Source organism: Podarcis liolepis, assembly GCF_965112155.1.
Source record: "Podarcis liolepis genome assembly, chromosome: 6".
NCBI lineage: Eukaryota > Metazoa > Chordata > Lepidosauria > Squamata > Lacertidae > Podarcis > Podarcis liolepis.
Genome location: NC_139559.1, coordinates 41332116 through 41359567, shown reverse-complemented (window position 1 = coordinate 41359567; position 27452 = coordinate 41332116). Strand labels below are relative to the sequence as shown.

Below are 27452 nucleotides of genomic sequence, written 5' to 3'. Positions count from 1 at the left end.
CTGCAATTTCTGTGGTATGTTATGTGAGTTCTTTCTATATGAACAGTTCACCAACACCCTTTTGTTCAGGGCCTCAGTCGTTGCTTGTGGGAAATACTGAAAAACAATTATTTCCAGCAGAAAGTAAGAGAGCAACTGATGTAAATGCATAGACACTGATGGCTACAGGGAAATCAAACCACACCAAAGGTGTATAACAACCAGGTCTTGGGCTGATTAATATTCTACAGCCTTTTAAATGTGCCTGTTATTGTTTTGCTGTTTTGCTTTACTTATTTACTTGTTTTTTATCCTGCCTTTTATTCTGTGAACCTTCTTGGGATCTATAACGGAGGGCAGTATATCAATCAATCAAATAAATAATACATCAGGGATAGGGAACTTCTGGTCTACCAGTGATTAAGACTACTGCTTCCATCATCCCTGATGATTGGCTGTGCTGGCTGGTGCTGATGGGAGTCCGAGTCCAAGAACACCTGGAGGTATTCCTAGTGCAAATACAATGCAATTACTGCTGGAGGTGCTTGTATACATAATGAGCAATTCTAAACACTATGCTCCATTAATCAACTTGAAAAGGCCTTCGAGCACAATTTCTGAAGGCAAGTTCTCCAAGAATAGATATTCTGGGCCTGTCCATTCAGTACTGTGCTTGTCTATTTTTATTTTTATTTTTACAAATTAGACTAAGCATTAAAATGGAAATCAATGTTAAAAGCTAACTTAAATCTAACATAGCAACAGCAATGACCTATGGTGTGTGTGTGTGTTTTGTTTACACATTTAGGCTTTGGAGTTCGGGCTTTTAACATAATTTTCAGGTCTTCTGGCATGCTGCTATCCAAGTTTTGTAAACCATTCTCAAACCAGATTTTTACAAGATGCAGCGCCATTCAATTCCATTTTTAGTTGACCAATCTGAACGCTGAAAAAAAGATACCATTTTTGTTATGCCACAAAAGAGTTTGCTTCATGCAGTGGCAATGCTAGAGAGAGAAAATCATGTGCTTTATGTAGGGTCCCAGATAGTAACCTTAAGTACTAGTCTGAATTTGTTTTAGGAAATTGAGCTTGGTAGAAAGTAAAGGATAATTAACCAGGAATTTGGTAAGTATGGTAGTTTCCGAGTGCCCATCATGAGTCATATCCTGTGCTGGTTTGTATATTTTCTGCTCTAGATACATTTATTTGTATCACTGCATTTCTGAAATGGCGGTGGCTGTTTTGTTATTGAATCCCGCCCGTTGTGAGCAACAGCAAGTTAGAAATGCTTTCTCTAATTGTGATTCCCTGATATTAAATGCTGTTAGTGTCAAATTTAAGATGCCTCACTCATGCTGCTCTTTCTTTTTAAGGACGTAAACTCTAAATAGTTGTACATAGATCACATTCACATCATTCTAAGTACATGGATTCCCTTCCCCAAAATATGGGGAATTGCAGTTTATTAAGAATGCTAGGAACTGCGGCTCTGTAAGGGCAAACTACAGTTCCCATGATTCAATGTGCTTTAAATGTATGGTATGGATGTGACCTTAATTACTAAGGTGTTAATTGCCTCATGGTTAGAAATTGCATATAATTGGAAAGGGGTAGTCAAATTCTCTTGAAAGGTGATGCTCTAGAACAGGGGTGCCAACTTGAATAAAATATTGGGGCGCCCAGGTAAGCCCCACCCTGCATAAAGTGGTGCACATGTGCTCTCTCTCTCTCTCTCTCTCTCTCTCTCTCTCTCTCTCCCACACACACACACTATTTGAATGGCAATGCCATTTACTTTAGGGGCCCCAGCCCCCTCAAATATTTTACTAGGGAACAAAGTGACATAAACCCCTAGGAGTTGGCTCTCTAGAACAGCTTTTGATACGGCAACACACAAGTCCATCAGTTTACTGCCACATGAATTTTGGACCTTAAGTCTTCAGCAGTGTCAAAATTTCATACATCTTAACTGCAAGTTGCAGTTCTGCCTGTTGCAGAATCATTATTTCAGGTACAGTGGTACCTCGGGTTACAGACACTTCAGGTTACAGACGTTTCTGGTTACAGACTCCACTAACCCAGAAATAGTACCTCAGGTTAAGAACTTTGCTTCAGGATGAGAACAGAAATCGTGCAGCAGCGGTGCAGGTGGCAGCGGGAGGCCCCATTAGCTAAAGTGGTGCTTCAGGTTAAGAACAGTTTCAAGTTAAGAATGGCCCTCCAGAACGAATTAAGTTCTTAACCCAATGTACCACTGTATCCCTGCAAGAATGTACAAACACCCCTATGAACACTTAATTTTGTTGAAAGATTTATTGTACTTATAAAGGTAATCAGGTTTTTTAATGAGAGGGGGAGAATGTAAGATCACCAATTATCTCACTGCAGGATTAAGCTATAAATATTTAGTCTAAAAACATATGGTTAAACAAGCACTGCAAGAAATAACAAACTATAGATATTTTTAATACATTTTTTCATGATAAAGTGCACTTTGGCAAGTATCAGTGGGATGGCCAAACCTTTGCCAACAGGGAGGTCAATGTGGGGTTTGATGGTTGTCAGGCATAGTCTCCCCCACCTGCTTCTGCAGCACAGGAATTGCTTCATCAGCAAGCTCAGTAGCTTCCTGGTTTTCTCCTGCTCCACCCCTGCAATTATTTTTCCCAGACAAGATTCTCCCTACAACAATTTAGTGTCCCTCGAGGCAATGACCAGGTCACAGTATATGCCCCTGTATCATGAGCTGCTCAATGGATAGAAGGCAATACCCATAATTTCCTCATTAACCTTTGTTTCCTTCCTGCCTAGAAGGCACTAGTTGGGCTGATGACCACCTACCCTCACTTACAGCCAAGACGAAGGGACATGTTCAAGCAATTTGGCCTTTGCCCTGTCACTTTCCCCTGGAAAAACCAGTGGTCTAGCTCGGATTCAGAACAAATGGCAATCCATGGAACACCCAATTGCCATTTCGTTCCAATTCAGCACTAAACTGCAGATTTCCCTGGGGGAAATGCAGCGGGGCAGTGCGGATTGAGCCCTAAGATTAACCTGAATCCTTGTTTTAGCTCTGCAACATTAACCTCTTGAGTGCATATGGCAATTCAGACTTCCATTTACTGAATATTATTTTTTTGGAAGGGCTTCCCCAAAATCGTGCAGTTCCATCCCACTTCCCCACTCCAGAGGAACTCTACATAGCCTAGCAGCAGGGAACACTTGCACATAGAAGGCCCCATGTTCAGTCCCTGGCATCTCTAGCTAGCAGGATCAGGCAGCAGGTGTGGGGCAGGGTAGAGATCACTGCCTTTGACTGGCAGTGGTTCTCCAGAGGCTGAGTGGCAATACTGGACTAGATGAAGAAAAGACTCTTTGAAACAGCATCCAGTAAGACTGCTGAAGACTTCCAGCTTCCGTGCAAGCCTTTTGGCAATAGAAATTGGGAGGGTGTGTTTGAAATTGTACCTTTCCTGCATTTTATGGTGTAGTGGTTAGTGTTGGACTAGAACCTGGAAGAACTAGGCTTCAATTTGCTTAGCCGTGAAGCTCATTGGGTAACTTTGAGCCAGCCATAAGACTCGGAGGCTGCCCCACCTCTCAGAACCATGAGCTGTGGTCTAAACCACAGAGCCTCTTGGGCTTGCTGATCAGAACGTCAGTGGTTCAAATCCCTGCAACGGTTGCTTTGTCCCAGCTCCTGCCAACCTAGCAGTTCGAAAGCATGTCAGTGCAAGTAGATAAATAGGTACTGCTGTGGTAGGAAGGTAAACAGCTTTTCTGTGCGCTCTGGTTTCCGTCACAGTGTTCTGTTGCGCCAGAAGTCATGCTGTCCACATGACCTGGAAAGCTGTGCACCACAACCTTTTGACTGGACTTAACCTTTACCGGGGAGGAAAGGCAGGATATAATTGAAAGTAATAAAAAGAATAGACCTTTATTGCCTGTGTGATTACTTAACATGAATGAGTTGTTTCTCACTGCTGAGAGGGAGTGAGGTGCAGGGGCTGGAGTGCTCAATGCAAGAATCCTGGGCTCTAATATCCAACCATTTGCAATACAGTGCTCTCCTGTGCCTCAACAGGAATTATCGGGTGCTAGCATGCCCCTCATAGGAAGAAGTGGGATAAAATTGTAATGAGTAACCTATGTTTTATAATCAGTTGGGGTTGCAATGAGGTATGAAAAACCCACTTTTACCTTCTAATGGTCATAATTGCCCATATGGAAATCAGGGGCTCACAGTATTTCCTGATTGATGGCCAAAGGAGTTTGTGATCTTGCCTAGAGAGTATTTTGCTGTGACTAGCTCCAGAAGATCTCAGGAGATCAGTCTTCAGAGAATGTGAAAAAGACCAGTTGTCAAGAGTGCGTGGGGAGCAGCCTTTTAACTGTTTGGCAGGCCAACCAGTGAAGTGGCAATGACGACAACTGACGCATCCAACAATTGGTTCCTTTTCCTTTATTCTTTTTGCATAACCATTGTTTGCCATCAGCTTGCGAAAAGGAGAGCTGCATAGACCAGAGAGTTCAAGTCTCATTTTGCCTTTTTGTATTAATTAACTTCTCTGGATGGCAAAAATAATAATCAAAGCAAACAGAGTTGGAAGGTCAACCAGAGAAGACATGGCAAGATAGTGCAACAGGTTATTTGGAATCCAAAAGGGTTACAAGAGAGAAATGTTCTGCAGATCACTTTCCTGCTAGATATTATAAAGTCACCAGTTACTTTTAAAAAAACAACAACAAAAAAACACACACACAAAAATACCATCTTTAACCATTAAAAGAAACAAAAACATTTCATCAAGTAGCTTGCATTGCTCAGGAAAGCAGTGTTTTGAAATACTCGGCAACAGCAAAATCCCCATTAGGTAACAGCTATCTGGGCAAAGACACATAGGCTGAGATAAGTTAACTTCCAAGGAGTTCATAAAAAGAAAGTTTCCAGTCCTCTGCCCACAGCCTCACCCCACATTATTCAGGTGGCCCCCAGACCTCTAGAGAGGAATTTTAGGAGGTATAAGAGGCTACTGAGAAGTGAAGGACACCAGAAGGCTTTCTTCCATTAAACTGCGTATGTTTACTTATCTAATGCTCAGAGCCACAGTTCATACTTTTGTATTTAAAGGCACACGTGTTTATCATGGACAAGATGCCCACTTTCTCTAATGCCTGATGTGCCTATTCTTTTAAACCCGTCTCCTTATTTGCTCCCATTCCAGTAAAGGCTTCCATTTGGCATTCAGATGTCATGTGCCCCAGTGCCCAGTTCTGATTTGATTCGCATTTCAGTCAAGATCTTTCCCCAAAAATAAGGGCAGGCCAATCTCCTGAGATACACAATGACTGCTGTAATGGTCACAGGTGTTGTCCAACAGACTTTCTTAAAATTGCAGTCTCTCTCTCAGGAGGTGCAGAGAGGAAAGTACACCAAGGATAGAGATACACCTTTAGCCATCTTGCATTATTTTATTTTTATTTTTAGAATCTATAATTAAGAATCAAAATATTCTAGTCTGCTCAAATGAATAAATAAACCAAAGCAGGAAGGATGGTGAGGGATCTTTTCGAGGTCCTGTGTGCTGTTACTGTGGTGAGTTCTCAACAGCTGACATCCTACTTACACCATGGTTGCATGCTTTTAGTTCAACCACTAAGGCTTTTCTAAAGACAGACTTTTTTATGGAGGATGCTCAGAATCACATTAGCAAGCCCTTGCCCCCTCCCCACTTTTTTAGGGCTGAGAATACCAGGATATAGCAAGACACCCTTTTCTGTGTTTGTAGTGCAGATACTCTCCAAGGGGCCAGAAACCTAGTTTTTTTGCAGCTCAAGAGCTATTCCTTTCCTATTGCCCTGCCACATCATTGTTCCCCTTCAGAGGAGTTTCTACCTCAGTTATGTGCAATTAAAGAAGCACAGTGCAAATAAAATAGCCATCCCAGACACTAAGATCAGAAGGATGATCATCAGGGTCTGTTTGGAGAAGATGAAAGCGTTCAAGGGAGTGTTACAGGTCTCCACCATTTAGGATTTCAGCTCACTGTGAGAAGGCAGAGATTGAATTATTTTTTTAACCCATTGCCCTGCACTTAACAGATGCCTCCCTGTTTCTCCCCTAATACTCCAGCCCCTACACTGCCCTTACAGATCCATCCCACATCCACGAACTTCCTACCAACATACCTTCTTCTCCCTCCAAACACACTCCTGTACCCTGTTGACCCACTACAAGCCATTGTTAAAACCTTGAGTGTTCTCTTTACATTCCAAAGCATATGCAACAAATAAATACTTCTAGCCTGTTGCACTTCTAACCCTGTTGGGGGAGGAGAAGACAAAGTCTGAGGAAAGTTCTCTCGTCCCACCTCAAAAGGAAGTGCAAATTGTTTGGACAACTCTGTTCCTTCCAAGCCAGAGCCACTGCGAGACATCGCTGCGGATGTGTGCATTGATTAGCGCAAAGTCTTTCCATGGCCCCCTCAGCTGAGTTTCATGCTGATGGCCACAGCCCGCTTGTAGACCTCGGTGACATTATCACAGTCCACCAGGGAGAAGCAGCTATCTGCCAGAGGGTTTTGGCAACGAGTCACTGTCCAGCGGCGGAGCCGCCGACCTCCTGCCTCTCCCTCCTCCTCCAGCTGCAGGAGGTCATCTGCAGAGACGGATGCTCGCATCGGGATGCCTCCGCTCCCAAGCATCCGATCAGGCAAGTCAAGCTGGTCAAAGGACTCTGTGGAAAGGATACTGTCCTCGCTCACCGCACTGGATGGGCGACTACGGCAGGTCAGGGGCAGCTTGGGCAAGGCGACTTCTGTAAAAGGGGAGAAGACCTTGGCAGGCACGCTGTCTGACTCGGTGCTGCTGGAAGAGTACTTGCCATTATGCTTCAAGATGCCTTTCCTCCTGGTGTGATGGTCATAACTGGAGCTCTGAGGTGAGGATGCAGAGGAGGCATCACCAGAAAAGACATTGGCATCGAGGTCCATGCTAGAGTCCAAGACATCCACCGATTCACTGCGCTCTGGGGAGGAGTAGTAGCCAGACTCTCTCTTTGGGGTCTTCTTCAGGATTCCCTTCTTGGGGGCGGTAGGGGTGGCTGCAACATCTTCGTTCTTGCAGTTCAAAGCCTTGGATGACAAGACGCAAGTCAAGTCAAGGGCAGTTCCAGTATTGCCCTCCTTCCTCGTGTCCACGGGAGGCGCCATCACTAGAGGAAGAGGGGGAGGGGGAGCCTGGGTCTTCTCGCAGGAATTCCTCTTCTTCAAGATGCCTTTGGGTCTCTTGAGGATAGATTTGGATGGGTTCTCGGGAACGGGTCCTGTCTCCTGCAGAGCGTGGGAGACGTCGTTCTCCTTCTTAGACTTCTTCAGCGAGCGCTGCCTCTCCAGCGTGACGCCAGGGATGTGCTGCTTGAAGAAGCAGCGGACCTTGGAGCCGTTCTCAAAGAGAGGCCTGGAGGAGCGGCGCAGCCACTCTGCCACCGTGGCCAATGGAGATTCGTTCTCACGCAAGGACTCCTGCTCCCCAATGGGCACCTTGTAGCCCCAGTTCACCCACCAGTGGCTGGCAATGTCTTCAATGGTGGCTCGGCGCTCTGGGTTCACCATCAGCATCCACCGGATCAAGCCACAGGCCTCTGAAGGACAAAGAAACTACATCAGATACACAGGTAAGGGCCATGTTCCATTTTAAATCTCCTTTCCCCAGAATCTCTGTGCGTGCTTCAAGTAAGCGAAGACTCTGACCTCTCTACCTCCATGTCAGCCAATGGCTTGGCCTGTTTAACAGATATTCAAAAGCCATGACATCTGGCTGCACCGTGAGAGCAGGATGCTGGACTAAGATGGGTCCTGGACCTGATCCAGCAGGCTCTCCTTACGTTCATGACTACATATTTTATTTAATAAACAGGGACAGTTGCATGCACTGGCTGCTATGTGCTACATGTTGTTTGTGTTAACTGCACACAGAGGCACATGATGTGTAATCCACACTTTCAGAAAACAATATCAAAACGGCAGAATGCAGAACTTCTACTGCCCTTTCCACTCACCCGATAGCTTGGTGGGCTCTCTATAGTCACCGCTTGAGATTTGCTTGACCAGAGTCTTGTAGTCTTGACCATCAAAAGGCATTGCGCCATGAATCAAAATATAGAGGAGCACTCCAAGGGACCAGCTGTCCACCTGAAGAAACAGAAGAGACATCAGCATCAGCAGGTGAAAAGAACAAGGACTGTGTTGCTCATTGCTACTGCCTTCTGGGTGTCACTAGACTACAGCTCCCTTCATCCCCAACCACGCTGGCTGGGGCTGACAAGACGTTATAGTTCCAAGCACATGGAGGGCTCATATGTTGCATGGAGCAGGCTGCTTTAATTGCTAGGCAAAGACATATCAAGACACATAATTTGAGCTATGTGCCATGTAGACAATATCATCTTACTGATGATATTTGCCAAGGAAATGAGACAAGGAACCTCAGGCCTGGGAGCACATGGACAGAACCATCAGTGGTCTAAGAAGGGGTACCCTCACCTTCCCTGGGGTTGCCTAAGGCCTCTGTGCCCTGAATGCAGGCAGAAGATGAGAGAGAAGCCCAGACTAGAGGGTACATAACTGCCAGCCCATGAGGGACTGGCCTGAGAGAATGGTTGGGTCTGGAGTTTTGTTTTATAAGCAGCCCTCTTACCTCAGGTCCTTTGTAAGGCCTTCCATTGACGATCTCAGGGGATGCATAGAGGGGGCTCCCACAGAAGGTCTGGAGGAACCTGTCTTGTTGGAAGACATTGGAGAGGCCAAAGTCTGCAATCTAGGGGTGGGAGGGAAATAAGGTCACAGGTTAGCACTGTTGTTGGTGGAAGACCACTACCATAACCTTCATTGTGTCTGTTAAAAATATTGCTGGCCTGAATTAAGATTTGAAATCTGAACCCACAGCTTCTAGGGCTGGGCATTTGATCACAGCTGCACCGGTTGAATTTCTGCCTGCCATGCACTTGTTCAGGAGCCTTCCAGGAAAAAGGTGGAAGCCCTAAAAGCACATTCAGTTCCTAGACTAAAAAGCAGAACTGCTTCATCAGGAATGTACCAGGGCTTGAAGAACTGAGCAGCTGGGCTCTACCAGTCTTGCGCTTGTGACACAGCTGCAAGCATCTGCTGATACCACATTTTTAATACCTTTGTTTATCCAGCCCCACAGCCAATCATATCAGCCAGAAGGTACAGAACATGTTTCCAGGTTCACAGTTGCGGAACGGCCTATTGTTCAGGCAACATAGACCATGGGAGGTCTTTGTTTATTATTAACTGCACAAAAATCTCCATTATGTTAACAGTTGACTGGCTCTTTTTTTTTTAAGGAGGAAAAACTCTCTGGGTGAAAGAGTTTATGCCATTAAGCAGAACTTTGGGGCCCTTGTTTCCTTATCCTTGCAATATATGAGCAGTTGCAGCCCCCTGGATTTTAACAGTTCTGGGATACCACATTTTCCTACCAGTCCCTCTTGCTGCATTATGAAAGGTAGGGAACTCAGTGGGCTGACACCACAAATCTGGGCCTTGAGGCAGTGTCATCTTCATGCATCCCTCATCACCTCTGTGAACCCAGACCTCATAATTCCCCTACAGAAGGGTTTGGCTACATAAGCGCCTATGGGAATTAGTTGATGTACCATTATCATAGCAGATGCCTGGCAGTCCAGTAAGACCACAGTTTTAAAGTTATTACAACGGATTTCTTTTCTCTGCATAAAGAAAAGGGTAGCCCAAGGTGCTGCCCTTATGGACTGTCTGCTGGTGGACTGCAAACTCAGTCATCCCTAAGCAATGGCTGTACTGGCGGAGGCTCAAACTCTTATGGCTTCAAGCCCCACACTGGGCAAAATATTCCTGCATTGCAGAAGGTTGGGACAAGATGAGCTCGTTGACTCTTCCAACTCTACAAAACTATGATTTTATGATATCTGGAGGGTCACATACTGGCTACCCTTGGTGTAAGATTTATCCTTCCACTGCGTGTGAAAAGTCAACATTGCTTCTTTCAATTATCAGAGAAGTTTCCTACTTGGTTATCTGTTGCTCAAAAGGTGCCTGGGAATTTCACTTTCTTATTATTCCATAGTAGGACAGCTCTAGGTATTATCCTTTTGCACAGAACTAGAATAAACTCAGTTGGATTATTCTTAAGCCTGACAACTGAAATATGTAGTCTAATCATCTTGGAAACAGGCATTTCCTCCTTGCTTGTAAGCCACAAAAAACTTTCCCCTTATCCCTAACTTGCCATGAGTCACTATTTGGATTACACGGAATAGCTGCATGTTTATCAGGGGAGATATGTCCTGGTATTCTGGTAACTGCTGGCTATTTATAGCTCCTTCGTCTCCCTGGTTAAAGGATCCTGGTCCCCAACAAATATCCAGGATTTGGAGGACAGCATTTTCTCGTTTTCCACAGTTACAAGAAATAGCAAGGCTCACCTTTCCCCTTTGCAACCCTGGCATCCAACAGTAGTGGGTGCCAGTTTAGAAATGAGAACAACCACAGAGAACATGGTCTGAACCATCCTTGCCCAAACATCTGCCCTCCAGATGTTGTTGGACTCCAAATCACATCCTGCCAGCCTGGTCAATGGTCAAGGATGAAGGGCGTTGTGGCTGCCCAAACATTAAGACTCCAGGTTCCAACTCCACAATGCAAATGTAAAGCATATTCACTGGCCACAACGTTTGTTAGTTTCTCTCTTGCATTGATATTAATTTTGTCATTAGCTTTCTATTGCGCTTTTAAAGTCCTCTTTTCTGTATATTTTGCTATTATCTGAAAGCAACCTTGACTTTAAAGGTGCAAATAATGTCCTCACAGACATTTGAGCATCACATGTTGCAAGCTACTGACAACTTGAATAGCTCCACTTACCTTGATGTTGCCGTTAGCGTCCAGAAGGATGTTTTCTAGCTTCAGGTCTCTATGAACAATTCCATTCTGTTGAGAGAGGGAAAAGGAGAGTTTAGGTTTGTTTTTTCTGGTGGAAGCCAAAGCATGCTAGAAGTCTGCCTCTACTAATTCTGTCCATCTATAGAGATGCTAGCAGTGTGTTTAACAGACTGTTGTTTTTTTCCTTAAGGGCAAAAAGCCCAAAGCAGCCAGACAGGAAACTAAAGTGAGAGACACAATATACACACCCACTAGGAATACAGGAGAGAAAGTTCTAACAAGGGATTCCAGCAAATGTTCGGCCCAACAATTAGGTTCAAATTGAGAACCTTCCACTTTATTCTACTGTCGTAGTGCTCTTCTACACAACTAGAGAACTTTCCATAAGGGCATGTGCTTGCATACAAACCTGAGAGCCATGTTTTCATAATCGCAAGTCCATGAAAATAAGTAGGATCACAACAAATGAAAGCTCCAATTGCACTAAACAATGACAAAAGCTCTAAATGTCTACAAAGGACCTCTTTAACCAAGCGTTGCATGTTGCTATTCTTGTTTCCCCATCTCCAAAGCAAGATGGTGGGTGAAAGAACGTTAGGTTTGCTAGTGTCATTTCTCAGATACAAGCACAAAGCTCTCTCCTTTGCATTCATGATGCATCATGCTCATGGCCATCCACATATTGCCTATTATCTGACCAATGTTTGGTACCACTATCTGCCATGGACCTGAAATCATGTGATGAGGAGCCAGCACATTCAGTTGCTATCATTGCCTGATATTTAACAATTTCACGAGCAAAGTAGAAAGAAGTCAGGTTCCTTAGTCCATACTGCAATGTGGAGTTTAGGTACTGCCATGACAAACTGCAATTATGTACCCTGATCACACCTTCCTATGTACCACGCAAGCCCATTTTTGTCCTCTGGCCTTTAACATTCCTAGAATCCCAAAATTCCTTCCCAAAAGAAAGAGAGTTCCAAAACCTGCATCTCTACATTCCTCCCCACATTCTGCAACAAAAACAAAACATGCAAAGGAGGAGGAGGCCAGGAATTCTAGTCATTTATTGCCTGGGTATATATTACGAGTGCTTTATCCAAGCTCAATCTATCACCTAAATTTTTTTTGTCTGCCTCAAAACTTCAGCAGATCACAGGAATACATTTTGAAAGTAGAATAAATGAGATTAGCTGCTTTCCAGTTTAGCAAATGAGCTTACCATTTTTTGGTATACACTTTGCAAGTGGCAAAAATAAAATTAACCAAATCCAGACTTTCAAGAGTCAACGAAATTTCATGGGCTCTGTCTCTAAACATTCAGTGATGCAATACTACCAGCATCTGTTTCCTTAACAGTCAAGATTTAAAAGTATAAAAAAACTGATGACACAGCAGGTAGAAAGAGGTTTGTTCGCATTCCCCATACAGATCAGCACAACTGAGTTTGTCGCTTCACAGGGACCCTTTCGCTTCAAGTAAAAGTGAAAATGCAAACCAGAATGTTTTACATTTTTAGTATTAAATCCAGTGTGACAGCTATGGGTGTTCCCCCAAGTGCAGGGTTGACATTGACAATACTGCTGTGACTAACCTAGTTAGGAAAACATAGTGCCTTAGCAGAACACAAAACACCCTGAGGAAATATGCAGCTTTGCTTGTCTCCCAACACCGTAACACCTCTGGACAGAACACAGTACCTGTCCAATCCAATACTACACATAGAACACATCCAAACTACACAGCCTGTGCCCATAAAAACCTTTGTGGAAAGTGAGCATGCAGTTTGGGCCTATGTGTACACTATAATTCAGATGACTTGTCCCAGGGGCACCATGCCTTGGAATGGGCAGTGTTGCTCAAACTGGCCCACTATGTACAGCAGGACAAGGGTCTAATAGCCCTCCCCTATCACTTCTTTCCTTTAAGGAGGAGGTGGCCCGCCAATGTTTATGTCCTTGTTAACATCAAAATTCCTATGACTGCCAATAATAACTAACCTTTATATCTGTAACTGTTCTATAACAGTTCATTCATAACATCTTGTATGATCCATGCTTGAAGCATGTTGCTGCATGGTGATGCAAATATATTATGCACTGTATGTTCCCTGTAGACCAATGCAGATCCACAAACTTGTTTCAGACATTCACATAGGCTTGTGAATGGGTCAGAGTGGTTTTCCGCTTGCCCCATGGTTTCTAGGCACAGGTCAGAGCAGTTCTGCCTTTGCCCTGCTGCTTTTCCACAGACAGCCTATGCTTTAGTGCTAAATTGGAACAAATAGCAATCCGGTTTGCTCAGATTCAGCGGTAAACTGTGGATTTTCCCAAGTGAAAGCAGCAAGGCAAACAGCACTGTGGATGAATCAACAGATACAAGGAAAGCAGGAAGCAAGAGAATGAGCCCTCTTTTTTTGCTGTAACATGGTAAGCAGAACTTGTGGATCACACCATTGGGGAGATCATTGAAGACAAGGAGGCAACTCCTGGTGATATTTGAACAGAGTCTCAAGACTCCTACGCTTCTCGACTTTCAAAGTGTCTTAAGTAACTGCTGGATAAACAGCACAGACATGAGAAGGTGCACCAAGACTTTATTTGACTCACCTTGTGACAGTAGTAGATAGCAGACACCACCTGCCTGAAGAAGTGTCGGGCTTCCTGCTCAGTTAATCTCTGGCGCTCACTGATGTAGTCGTAGAGGTCTCCCTTGCTGGCATACTCCATCACAATGACAATCTTGCTGCTGTTTTCAAATACTACATGAACAAGAACAGGGACGGAATTAAGATGAATCACAAAGAATCCAATATGTCTAAGCTGAACAATCTTGATGACAAGTCTGTGGCTTTAGTTCCTATCCCAAGAGTGGGGAACTTCTGCTCCTCTTGACATTGTTGGATTCCCAGTTCTCATCAGCTCCAGCCAAGGTGATCAATGGTTAGGGATGATGGGCATTCTAGTCCAACAGCCCCGTCCCTGTCCTATCCTGACTTGTGTCCCTTCCAAATCAGGCTCATGAAGTTGGTGCTCTAGGGTACCATTTCAGTTCACTATTCCAGCATCTCAGCTGGATGATTCCTATGCCATCTTCATGCAAGGCAAATGCAGCATTATTTTAAATAGTGCATTCCTATAAATTCTAAGATGGCACAACACCTGCCTGTTTAACAAACAGGCGCATTTCATTCAAGTCTAATGCATTTTACCAGTTAGTAGCTTAGGGTCAGGTTTTTCCTATCACAATTTAACACACCGTTCAAGTCATTTTGGGGTTAAAGTAAGAGCTATGGACCAAATGGCACAGGCTGTGCAAACACACAGAGCCTTGTGAAATGCCAACCCTTCTGCTATATTTAGCAACACGGTGCCTTAAGAACTCTCACCATCACCAGTATTTACAATACTGCACATATCTGCCATATGCCAACAATAAATGTGCAATACCTGGAGCCAGGCTCCAGGTTAGAACACACACCTTACGTGGCATTTCACAGAGTTCTAAGAACAATTTTGCAGGAATCCTTACTCTCAAAGCTGGAAATAATAGGAGCTGGCTGCTATTGCTTAAAAAAAAAAAAATAGAGACCATGCCGCCACTACAAGTTGTTTTGTACACAAAAACAAGGAAGTACGAAAGGGTGTAGGAGGGGAACTTTTACCCTCTAGATCTGTGTGCTGCTGCTACTACTGAGTCATCCATTTGTGCCTCCGGTAGAAGCCACAGAGAGTTTCAACCCTTGCAACATTGTGGAGTTGACGAAAAGTGGCATTTACTTGTACATTAGAATGGGAAACAGAAGAAACGGCAACCAGCACTGCTTAGTGAAAAGAGCTTTGTGGTCCCCCCCACACCAATTAGTTTTGCAGATAGCCTCCTAAAAATTACAGAAACATTTTAGCACACTTTTGATACCTATAGTAAATGGAAATCATGCCCTATGCATACCATATTTAACATCAGAATTGATTATATATGGGTCTCTCCATGTATATCTGGTTGGAGCTACAACTTCTTGAGTTCAGTCTGACCCCTTTCTGAAAAGTCAGACATCTGAAAAATAGGCTGGCACCAATATTATATGGATATACAGTGGTACCTGTACCTGAAGAGGGGCAGTGTGTTAAATGTTCTTACCTTCATGGACAGCAATGATGTGGGGGTGATTGAGAGACGACATTATTTCAATCTCTCTCCGGATATGGACAAGATCCTGCTCATCCTTTATTTTGTCTTTCCGGATAGATTTGATGGCAACCTGGAAAACAGGGAGTTTGAAAAATGGTTAGCCAATAAGTCATCTCCTTCCTTGCTGATGGAACTACAACATACCAGTGTGTCCATGATTGGAAATAGACCAGTTACAAGCTCTGTGTCACCAGGGGTGATATCTATTTAAAATGATCCATATTGGTGGACATGAGGCATCAACACAACAAAACGATGGGTTACAAATTCTTACTTGCTAATATAATAAAAATCCAGTAAATGTGCATGACAGCATCAGCTACTAAGGATCTGAGGCTTTAAAGTACCATATGGAGTTAAGAATTGGCTCAATATTTTGAAGCTCACATGTTTATACTGACAACTGAAGAAATGCATGATGGGAAGCATGCAATCTGATTGGCTAACTAAAGAGACACTCTTGGGGAACACTGACTCTAGAAACACTTTGGTTCAAGGCTAGTGATTAAGACAATCCTATTCTATTTGAATCAAAGTTGCACTGAAGTTTATCATGTTCTTTTCAACATACACCTGCTTTGTTCTTTTTTAAGGCAGGGGCTATACACAGGCATCATATGTTTCAGGCTTAGGTAAAGAGCTTCTGCAGTTAGGATACATCACTGTATGGAATGTGACCAGTGAACATGACTTAATATCAAGAGCTTTACTTGATGCCCTTAGGAACAGTTCTGTTATATTAGACTGAGAATAAGTCACTCAAATTTATAAAGAAAGAAAGAAATGGAAGAGAAGCCATGAGTTCCAGGTAATGTTCTCTTTTGTGGAAAAGAAGTACTAGTAAACACAGAACTCCCCCCGCCCAACCCCAGCAATACAACCAGCAATCCAAAATGGTGGAAATTTGAACCGGCAGGAGGAAACCTTCCAAAGTTTGCTCAGATTTCTTTATTATGAAAATTCCTCCACAAGGAAATGAAGGGGAGGAGAGAGGGAAAGTGAGAGGACCAGAGAATAGATGCAGCTAATCCTCTTTCAAAGGGATTGTGAAGACAATGGACTCCTTGGGTTGAATTTACAAGGGAATCCAGCACAACCTCGTTTCTTCTATCAGACAAGAATGCGGAACAGCATTAATCCTGTAAAAGGATCCTGGAGGACACATAATACTAAGCCTCCCAGCAACAACAAGGAAAGGGAGGCCTGGCCTTGCATCCCAAAAGCAGTGAAGTGTTAGAGCTCTCTCCCATGCAACCACCATCAACACACAATTCACTATTACCACTAACAGATAGAGGGCGGCACTGTGCATTCAAGTCAGGGGTCAGCAACCTTTTTCAGCCCTGGGCCGTCCCTCAGACCATGTGGTGGGCCGGACTATATTTTGAAGAAAAATATGAACAAATTTCTATGCCCCACAAATAACCCAGGGATGCATTTTAAATAAAAAGACACATTCTACTTATGTAAAAACACGCTGATTCCCAGACCGTCCATGGGTCGGATTAAGAAGGCGTTTGGGCAGAATCTGGCCCACGGGCCTTAGGTTGCCTACCCTTGATTTACCATAAGTAGTTCAAAGGATGGGGTACCAAGCTATCCCCTGTTTGCCTCGGCAGCAAAGAGGTCTGGCCTTGGAGGCCTGAGTAAGGGCAACAGAATCAAGAGATGGTCCAGTTGCTAGTTAGAGAGTTAGCTTGGGATCCAAGAAATCAGATTCATCTGCACTTCCTTTTCAAAAAAAAATCCCATGATTTTAGCAGTCATATACAATTTTAAATGGTTTGTTTTCAAGCTTCAAATTAGCTTCAAAGCGAGCCAAACAAGAATACAAGATGGTGGCCTTTCCCACTGCACTTTTAGGAAAATAAAAGTTGCCCTCAATCACAGTGTAATAATCACAAAAACTATCCTAACAAGAATATTTTCAGAGAAATGTAAGTGGTGCATGCAAGTCCCAGAATTTGTTAACCCAGTATTTACCCACCAATGCTGGCTGCTCTCCATATCTAGGGTCACTGGGCAATATTGCCACAGCAGTGTGTTGTTTACCAATACCTATTTCATCACCACCTTCCCACTTATGAGTTTGTTGCAGCTTTTTGAAGTTAAGGAATTGTATCCCCAAAAGATAAAAAAAATTATGTGAGCTCAAGCAGGCACATCATGAATCATTTCTTGCATAAATCATCAGGGAAGTTCAAAGCAGGTTCTTCTGTGCAAGAGAGATGTATAGATCAATCAATGACATAAAAGAAAATGAATAATATAGGGAGAGGTGCCTGGGGGCAGGGGGCAGCCTACAGTTTTCTTGCAATAGGAATTACTTAATCCAGAGTTGTCACATAAGCCAACATCCAACCTACACTTGGCATTACAGTTACAAGTAGGGAGCATCACGCCCACATCCAGTTAAGACTTATCTGCTAAATGCATTGCCTACCAACCAGCAAGGTTGAATGGGGGAACCAAATAAATAGGAGGTGTAAATAATGTTGGAAGCAATACAGATGGTGTGTTTGAGCTCAAGTCAAGTCACTTTCCCTAAGGGGCCTTGGTTCAGGGGGTTAAACTTTAACCCTTTCTGCCTCAGTGCCTTATCATCTGGTCTCCCTTCTGGAATGTGAAAACTGTTGGACAATGCAAAGCCCTTTTTTGGTAAACAGACAAAGATGCAGCCTACTAATTTTACGAAGGTACTCATCCATTCCACCCCCTCCCCTCAGGAACCCCCACTATTGAGAATCCCCATTGCTCCATTATTCACTGACCCAGAGGCATGTGCCCAGAATGCCTGGCATCTAGTCTGGTCTGAACTGCCCTAAGGATTTGGGCACAGCTACCCAAAAGCCACCTGCCTTGCCTTCCCAGAAATTAAGAGGGCTGCCTGACAATTAAAGGACCACAGCTTGGAGGCCAGACTGAGCTCACTTGGGAAGAGAAGAGTCAGCCTTTTAATAGCTCCACTGTATGGCAAAAAGTGATATGAAAGTACTATGCATTAATAAAGGGCGACGGCCACACAAACCAAAGTGTGCTCACATGTATTAGCACATGCAAGCCTTTGTGTGCCTGCCTGGCTGCCCTTCCACAGAGACTCAAGTGTGAGGAGGTGCTACGTTTTCCTCAGTGACCCCGCAGTGACTGGATTAGCAAATTAATTTTAGCTGGTTTCTGAAGTGATTAAAGCTGCAACTAACACGCTCAATGTGCAATGTATGAATGTTGGTAATCCGATCCCAAATTAGTATCAACAATAATCCAGGCTTGCATTATTGATTTTCTGAAACTTTTCATCCTAGAGATCCCTGAAGGGACACATTAGAAACTGCAATTGTGTGAAAGCTCCTAATTTTGCTTAAAAAAGAGTAACCGGATCTGTGCTTTCTGTGGCCCATGGCCTTTAGCCTGGTCCTGTGTTAGAAATGTATCATTTCTGTAGAAACTCACACACATAACTGGCAATAAAGTGTACAAATTGAAGGGATGCAAAAATTAGCAACTTTTTATCCATCTCACTGATTTTTCTTCTTCACTGAGGATGACATTTGATGGGGGGGTGGCAGGAGCTGAGCAGGACTCTTATTAGATGGCAGCAATGAAGATCAGAGCATGATTGTAGACCCATAAGAAATTCCCCTGCCCCTGTTCATAATGCACTCGGAAAGTAAGTGTCTATGGCCCACAAGAGACTTTGAGAACGTCTCCATTAGACTTCTAGCCTCACACCCTTTCAGAGACCAGTTAGACTAGGCACATCTTTTGTGAGGCTTAACCACTGTATATACACTATGATTGTAGGCAGACCATGTATATCCCCAGTCAGTTCTGCTGGATTGTTATAATTTGGCTTTAAAGCCCATTTCAAATCCGGTTTTAATTATGGTTTTGGAGAGGAAGAGATCTCCCGACAGGTAATGAAAGTCTGTCAGGTGGTTCCAAAACCAGTTCCAAATTCTGCTCACTGCCCTAGTCCCAGAAAGCAATGAATTATATCCTACTGGCAGAGAGTGAGTGTCAAAAGTGCCACAAGCTCTCTGTTTTTGCCGCCACAGACCAGTAGACTAACAGCTACCCCACAATATTCCCAAGATACTGGGGGTGTGGAGTGGGGAGAGAGAGAGGCTTTCCATTTTTAGGCACACCACCCTCCCCCTTTGTCTGCACAGCACAGGACTAGGAGTCCATGTATCACATTTTGCTAGCAAAGTCTGTAGAAACAGCAGGCTTCCTGTTTGATTTGGCGGAAAGCCAAAAGCTAAAAGCTACTCTCCAGCATTTAGGCAGACGCAGAATGGCAAACAGGTGTAGAAACCAATTCAGCTCGTCACTTTCATCTGGTCTGCAGTTTCACATGAAGCTCCAGATAGAAAAGAAGGCTGCTCATAATCTCTGTGTAAGCAAATAAACCAGTAATTTCATAAGGCCCGATATGAGCTTTGTTTGCAAATAAATATATTAAGTACCCGGTGGGGTACTTACGTACATAGAAAGGTGCCTGCATTAAAAGTTCATTGGTTTCTTCAGTCACAGTACGTCTGACACAATATCAGTTCATTTAAAATGTGCACTCCTCTACAGCTGACTCAGGATTTACTTCCTTTGATCCACAACATCACAGAGCAAGATTTGCTTGGGTGCATTTGAAGCCTAAGCAGGCCTAGATGTCAGCAAAAGCAGGTGATCAAGATGATTCCCTGAGATATGGTGACTCTTGTGTCTTCTACACAGAGGCACTGGTTATCACATACATCTCAATTTTCATTCATATGGAAATGGAATAAACAGAATGAAATTGGGGTTTTACATTGAAATTAGGAGAGGAGCTTCACCGTTTGATATTACAGTAGTAGCATCTGGAGAGCAATGCTGGTATTGCCCAAGAAGAGAGTGCCAGACATACTTACAGAAAAATACAACCATAGAACTGTAGAGTTGCAAGGGATCCCAAGGGTCATCTAGTCCAATGCAATGCAAGAGTCGCAACTAAACAGTTATTGGTTTTAATAGCAGATCTTCCTTTGCTATGTCCATGCACAGTTGCTGCATGGTTAACTCAGCCTTGGAAATAAAGTCACAAAAGTCACCAGTCTGCTAAGAGGCTATCAGTGTGCATTTCCAGACAAATGTGCATAGGAATAAGCACCCCTCATCCAAATGGTCTGGCAAGAGGAGGGCTCTATCAAGAGTTCCATCCATCCGCCACCAGCCTGCTCACTGGCCAGCATGGAATTCCTGGTTGCCTAAGGGCTACAATCAAGCAATTTGTTAAAGCCACTGATCAAGGACTTGAAAAATACTTAATAGACTTGTTAAAGAAACCAAGGTGGCAATATGAGGAAGGGCGATCTTTAGACCCAGCAACCATAAGCCCAGTGAAGCTTAACAAGCTTTGAATGCATTAATAGGAGCCAGGTAACACCTGGTAGGGCCTCCCAAAAGTGTTATTATCAGGCTAGATGTTAAGCAAAGAACCCCAGAAGGGGGTAGCAGAGATAGCTCAGTTGGTACAGCAGGAGACTCAATCTCCCCACCACATTGGGCAAAAGATTCCTGCACTAGACTAGGACTAGATGACCCTCGTGGTTCAACACTACAGTTCCATGATTCATCTGTAGTTTGCAGTTTGCAAAGAACCTTCAAAAGGAGTGGGGGTGGGATAGGCACAATTCATTAGATTAGGCTGGATATGATGCGAAACCAAAAGAGGCCTCGGGTTGCGCCAGACTACCTGCAATTTTTGTTTGCATGTTTGAGCAACTCAGCACTGCAGAAAAAGGCCAAGCCCACTACTGCAGTAATATTTATTCTTTCCTTCTACAATACCCAAAAGTCAACATGCAAATTCCTCTTTCACAAGGAAACAAAACTGCCACTTCAGTTGACTGGGAGCTGTTTATCCACCACCCACATCAACACTGCTCACTAATGGGCCAAGATGATCATGCTACCAGATTAATTTATTCCCAAAATCCAGGGCTTTGCCAAGGCCTGCATAGACACGCCTTCTCCTACAGGGGTTTTGTAGAGAGACCACTGTCATTGTGCAGTAGGTTTCTAACAGGCTAGCTGCTTAGGTGCCTGTGTTCAGAACCTGGAAGTGCTGCTATTAGAACACAGTCCCTAACAGTCTTTGGGCTAATTTTAATTGTGTTCACACAGACACTGATGTATCTTCCCCAGAAATACTAATTTACACCTGCACAGCAAGGTCAAATTGGGAGAGAGAGACCCTGAGAGCTTTGGGTCCCTTCCTAGATTCTGTAGAGATTCCCTCCCTCCCTGCCTGCCTGAAAACTCCAGCCAATGAAAGTCGACTTTCCCCATTTCAAATGAGGCCAGCCACAAAGGCAAACAGTGGCAGTGACAGGCAATTCATGTCAGATCAATAACAGCAGAGGAGAGAGGAGAACTAAATATAGCAGCAGAGGATTGGTTAGCTTTGTCCTCTACTTTTAAGGGGAAAGAAAAGTGTCATTGCCAAAAGGGGCCCCCAAAGCACTTGCCCTCCCATTTTACAAGGGCATTTTGGCTACCACCAAAGCTCAGCCTTGCAAGGAAGCTGCTGCTATAAATGCCTTGCCATTGTCACTGAAAAAGAAAGCTACTTAAGGCAGTCTTGCAGAAGAGGTGAAATTTTCACCACCCTGGCTCAGTAGGATGTAATTGCCCTTAATCCTACCACTCTGTTCCTCACCAGCCAGAATGATTCACACCAGGAAAGTGAAGTTTTGCAAGGCCACCATTAACTTGCACAGGCCTGTCCCACAGCTTGCCAATTTAGTTTATTAACTCAGATTAGGATTAATTCGCTTTGCCTTCACTGTTTGCATCACTAATTTGGAACCAGGAGGCCTTTGCGACAAAGGGGGGGGGAAATCCCTGTCTCACAGGGCCACCCAACCAACCTCTTTCTCTTTGCACACCTCCCTTCCCTGCAACTTCACAATTTGTGAAGGCTTCCAACCCATGCGCCATTAGCTTAGAGTACCGTAAGTCCCATTAAAAACCAGTGAAATTTATTTTTGAGTAAATCTGCATAGACTCAGACTGCAGAGCTAGTTACAAGGCTCATCTGAATTGCAGATATATTTTTTTAAAAAAACACGCACTCTGGCAGAAGATAACTGACATTCATTATGCAATCTATTTCTATGCTGGGGGTTGGTGGGTGAGAGAAAGAGCATGCACACATGCATGCGCACATTTTTTCCAAGGATCTCGAAGCTGCCCCGGGCACCAGCAAACCCTGAGGGCTGTGCAATCGCGATTCACGCGCCCCCTCCCCCCCTCCCCGCTCTTGGAAAGCGCTCTCCTGCAGCACCAATCGCCCCGCAGCCTTTGCGGTCTGCAGCAGGCAACGCTGCGCGGTGGAGGATGAAGACTTCTGTGATCTCCCAGGGAGAATCTGCCAACCTTTATGGCATCAGATGCGCAAAGACCATAGAGCCGCTGCCAGGCATCTCGCCATTCAGAAATGCAAAGGGGGTTCCAGTTGCCGGCTTGCACGGCTTAAAACCAGGAGGACGAGAACGCCGCGCTTGCTGCAGAGGCAGTCAGAGGGAGAAAGGGCTTTGCGGCAGGGGAATTTGGCCGAGGGCGTCCTGCCGCTGCCAGCCACCTCGCTGCTAAACTGAAAAGGAACAGCAGTGCTAATGGTGGCACAAACAGCGGGAAGATTCAAGGGAGATTTTCCCGGGGAATCCTTCGGGGAAGAAAAAACAAACTGCGGCACCGCGGGGGGGGGGGTGAGGGAGGATTCTATCCAGGCAAGCAAAGGAACTTCTTCGGGGCAACCCTGTCCGGACACCTTGCAAAGGGGGAGAGCGATCAACAGCGCGATCCTATGCAGGATTAGGAATAAGCAAGGCGTTCAAGGGGCCTGACTTCCGAGTAAGCGCGTTCGGGTTTGCAGCAGCCCCAACCAGGGGTGCCAACCTGAATAAAACATTTGGCGGGGGGCAGATAAGGCCCACCACACATAATCGATCACAAGATGTGCGCGCGCACCCTATTTGAATGTCAGTGCCAATCAACTTTGGGGGTGCCTGGTCCCTTCAAACATTTTATGGGGGGGCTGCTGGGACCTCCGCCCCTACGAGTTGGCACAAGGTCAGAATCCTGCCTGGAACCCCAAGAACCATTAACTGGCCGATGATGGCCGAGAAGCTTTGGCGGAAATGGGCACGCAGCGCAATAGGCACCTTAGCCTGAAAGGTCCCGGCATACTGGTGTAAAGCGGGTCCGCACACTCACACATGCACACGCACACGCTTCCCTCTCTCTCCTTACCAGCTTGCCGGATCTCTCCCGCGCCTTCTTCACCTTGCCGTAGGTGCCTTTGCCCAGGGTCTCCAGGAACTCGTAGCGATGCCGGAGGTTGTGCTTGTGGTAGTGGCGCTTCACCGCCTGCTTCTTCGTCGGGGGCTTGGGCGACGGCAGGAGCCCGTCCCTTAGCGCGGCGGAGGCCGCCGGGGGATCGGAGGGCCAGGCGCGATCCATCGCCCCCTCCGGCGCAGGTGACAAGCGAAAGCGGGCGGAGAGAGCGAGGCAGACGGAGAGAGAGCGATCGGCAGACTGTAAGCGCCGCTGGAGCCGGCCGGCAGCGCCGAGCCAATAAATGCTACAAACCTGCCCGCTGCCGGAACGCCCCCTTGCAGCCATTGGCTGCGGCGGCCCACGTGGCCAACCTATTTCGCAAGGTGTCCATGGCGGTGGGGGAGAGAAAGCGGGGGGGGGGAGCAGGCCGGGGGGGACAAGAAGCCTTGTGTTGTCAGAGAAATCTCAAGGATGCTTGGCCAGGCGCATCTGCGTGGGAGCAGAGCTATATGGACCTCAGTTGGGGCTGACTCCCGAGGAAGGATATGCATCTTGTGGTCGGGCTTTGTCTCCCAAGACAAAGAAAGCCAAGAAGACGCGGTCGGTTCTATGGAGACAAGTTAAAATTACAGAAACTGAGCCACACGGCGGGGGTTGGGTCTCTGAAAAGCCAGCCTTAGCATAGCTGTTTGAAAGCGAGTTTCCAGCAGCAAGCAAGAGGCGGGAATCTTGAAAATAGCAGCATCCTACAAAATCATTACTAGACTCTCATCACTCCACAAACATCCTCCTTTTAGCACCTCGGGACCACTTCAGAAAAAAAGATGCGTTTTGTTTGTTGCCTTTTTATCAAATAGCATAGATGTTGCCTCTCCCATCATCCTCACACCAGCCCTGTGAGGTAGGACATATATACTTATTTCCCCATTAACAATGAATGTCCCTTCCAGACTTCTTATCATCCCGATTTGCTTACACACAAAAAGTGTTAAGGTCACTCCCAGACTGTCCCTGTTTTCAAGTGGGATTCAATCACATACTTGCAAATTCAGGTTGTGTAATTATAGGTGATTGGGAGTTCTTGAGAAACAAACGGGATCAATAGCAACTCTCTGTGATAAGGAAAGTGAGGGAGAAGACACTGGGAAGTGCATTAACACTTCCTTTGATGCCACATCATCTAACCTCCCTGCAAACAGGACACTATTCCCAATGAACGCAGTAAATAGTTATTTCCAAGGAAACAATATTTAAAACTTGTAGCCCTCAGAATGATTTGGGGCTATATGCCCTATCATTCCTCACCATTAGCCATGCTGGCGGGGGCAGATGGGAACTGGAGTCCAACAACATTTGGAGGGCCAAATTTCCCCACCACTGCTCTAAGACTTCCAATGTATTTAGAACAACAACCAGCTAAGGAAATGATGTGAAAGCAAATGGTGAATATATTTGTTGCTACAAAAACCCTAAAGCAAATACAGTTATTAATGGGAAACACCCTGTGATATTCTGCAATCTATATATACAGAATCCTATGCATACTTGCAGATAAGGGTGCATAGGATGTAGCCTTAGTATTTGAATTGTCCTTTAGCAGTGGATTGTTTTCCTGTGGTTCAATAAAAACCTGCTGGGCTATACACATTATGCAAAATTAATATGCAACCTCTATTTTGACCCCACTGTGGGGGTTTTTGATTAAAAAAAAAAAAGTATTTGCTGAGATGTAGAAAGGTTGCTGCAGGTCTTGTTGTACCCTGTTTCCCTGAAAATAAGACAGTGTCTTATATTAATTTTTGCTCCCAAAGAAGGGCTAGGTCTTATTTTCAGGGGATGTCTTATTTTTCCATGAAGAAGAATACGGTACACATATTCTGGGGAGGCCTTATGTTTGGGGGAGGCCTTATTATCGGGGAGGTCTTATTTTGGGGGGATGCCTTATATTACATCGAGAGGCAAAACTGGAAGTAGGTCTTATTTTCAGGGGATGTCTTACTTTCGGGGAAGCAGGGTAATTCTTTGTAGCACTCCCCTTGCTGTATTTTCTTATTTGTATTAGCAATCATCTATGCCTTGGAAAAAAAAACCCTCCGAATATACACTCAGAAGCTACTGGGCATTGGGTACATTTTTAGAAAATCTAAATAATAAAAACTCTTACAGAGTTGTTTTTTGCATATGAAAAAACAACCCTCGTATAGGTTGAAATACCCCCCTCCACTTTTTATGGAACTTAATAATAGTTGGAATGACTGCCACATTGTGGTTTCAGATCTTAGAGAGGAAAGTTCTAACAGCAGTCAAAACAAAAGCTTCAGCCTGACTTTGGCATGTGAGGTCATCACATTGATTGAAGAAAAAGATAACTACAGAGTTACTCATACAGACCTGGATTTTCCCAGAACTTCAAAGCGCTTGGGCAGCAATGACACATACCAGGGAAACACACTAATACAATCAAGGCAGATCACAGCTGAATATAAGATTAATTCAATCAATTCAATGTCTAGTGTGGTTTGAATAAGGTCACTTGTAGCATTACAGGAATAATAATAATAATAATAATAATAATAATAATAATAATAATAATAATAATAAATTCAGTATTGAGTTGGCATCATTGCAATTCTTACATGACAAATGTTTTGTAAATGCAGGCAACAATATCATCATCAACAACAACTTAGTGGAGCCCACTAAGACTTGCAAATGTTTAGTTATCTAGAAATTCTTATGAGAAAGAGAGAAAAGGAAGAAGAGGAAAAAGAGTTTGGATTTGATATCCCACTTTATCACTACCCGAAGGAGTCTCAAAGCGGCTAACATTCTCCTTTCCCTTCCTCCCCCACAACAAACACTCTGTGAGGTGAGTGGGGCTGAGAAACTTCAGAGAAGTGTGACTGGTCCAAGGTCACCCAGCAGCTGCATGTGGAGGAGCGGAGACGCGAACCCGGTTCCCCAGATTACGAGACTACTGCTCTTAACCACTACACCACACTTATTTTTATTTTTAAAAAATGTTGAGGCTCTCCAATATCTCGTTGGCAGGTTACTCCTACATAACTCCATTATGTTGAAGCAATCCACCCAGCACCAAGAAATCAACAGATATTTGAAGACACGTGGTGCATGTATTTTTTCTGCAACAGAAAAAACTACATCTTCCATATTGTTTTATTTTCTGCCCTCTCTCAGGGCCTCCAAAGCAGAAAGAGAACTTTACCATAACCATATCTCATTTTATCCTGATGATAACCCTGTCAACTAGGTTAGACCGAGAAATATTAATTAATTAAATTTCCATACAGTCCTTCATCTGAAGATCACAGGGCAATTTATTTCTCTCCTGAGACCAGCTATTGAGTTTTGCTTATAAGGATCTATGTTTGAACAAACTATGGTAATTTGTGTGTGTACTGTACTTGAGCCCAGGAGGTTCCATGCTGGCAACCAAAACTTGTGCCTCTGAAATCCAATCTCAGCACACACTGGATGCCTAATCTTCTCCACTATAGCTAGTCTTTGCTCGTGGGAGGGAAGCAGAAAGGTAGCAGCTTGCTGTCCTGAACATCTAAGAAGTAACAAGATGATCAAGCACATTTTAAGATTAATGATGTGCATGCTTTGCAATGCTCATTAAAAAAAATCCCACTTGAATACCTTAAGAATACTTGAAGCAACATAAAAGCCCAAATCCAGTGAATCTGGAGATAAAGATCAGTGACCACAATTGTTGGAGTCTTTGTGCATTCCTTGTCAATGACTCTCCCATTAAGGCTGCTTCCAGATGACATGCTTATTCATTTGTTTACAGAAAGGTTAAGCCACGACAGCTATTTTTTAGCATTCATGTTGATACATTTGTGGGTAGGTCAGACAACACTGTGTCAAGCAAGTGTTATTCAACACTTTCCAGTGAATTTTCAAGTAATTTTCCACATTGCAAAAAGTCTGGTATTTTCGGGAAGCGAGTTTGTTGCACAAGACTGACAAATAAACTTTAATGGGGCAACC

At 44.3% G+C, this 27452-nt stretch overlaps 1 protein-coding gene across 1 annotated transcript; it reads right to left on the bottom strand.

Moving 5' to 3' along the window:
* Window positions 1-4429: 4429 nt before the first annotated feature.
* On the bottom strand, window positions 4430-23766 carry NUAK2 (NUAK family kinase 2). The gene is made up of 7 exons (XM_083510837.1): window positions 23409-23766; window positions 15066-15186; window positions 13535-13686; window positions 10908-10973; window positions 8680-8799; window positions 8042-8174; window positions 4430-7624 (listed from the first exon to the last, which is right to left on the bottom strand). The coding sequence occupies exons 1-7, from the start codon at window positions 23616-23618 to the stop codon at window positions 6468-6470; spliced, it is 1959 nt and encodes a 652-aa protein (XP_083366963.1). The 5' UTR covers window positions 23619-23766; the 3' UTR covers window positions 4430-6467.
* Between the last annotated feature and the right edge of the window lie 3686 nt (window positions 23767-27452).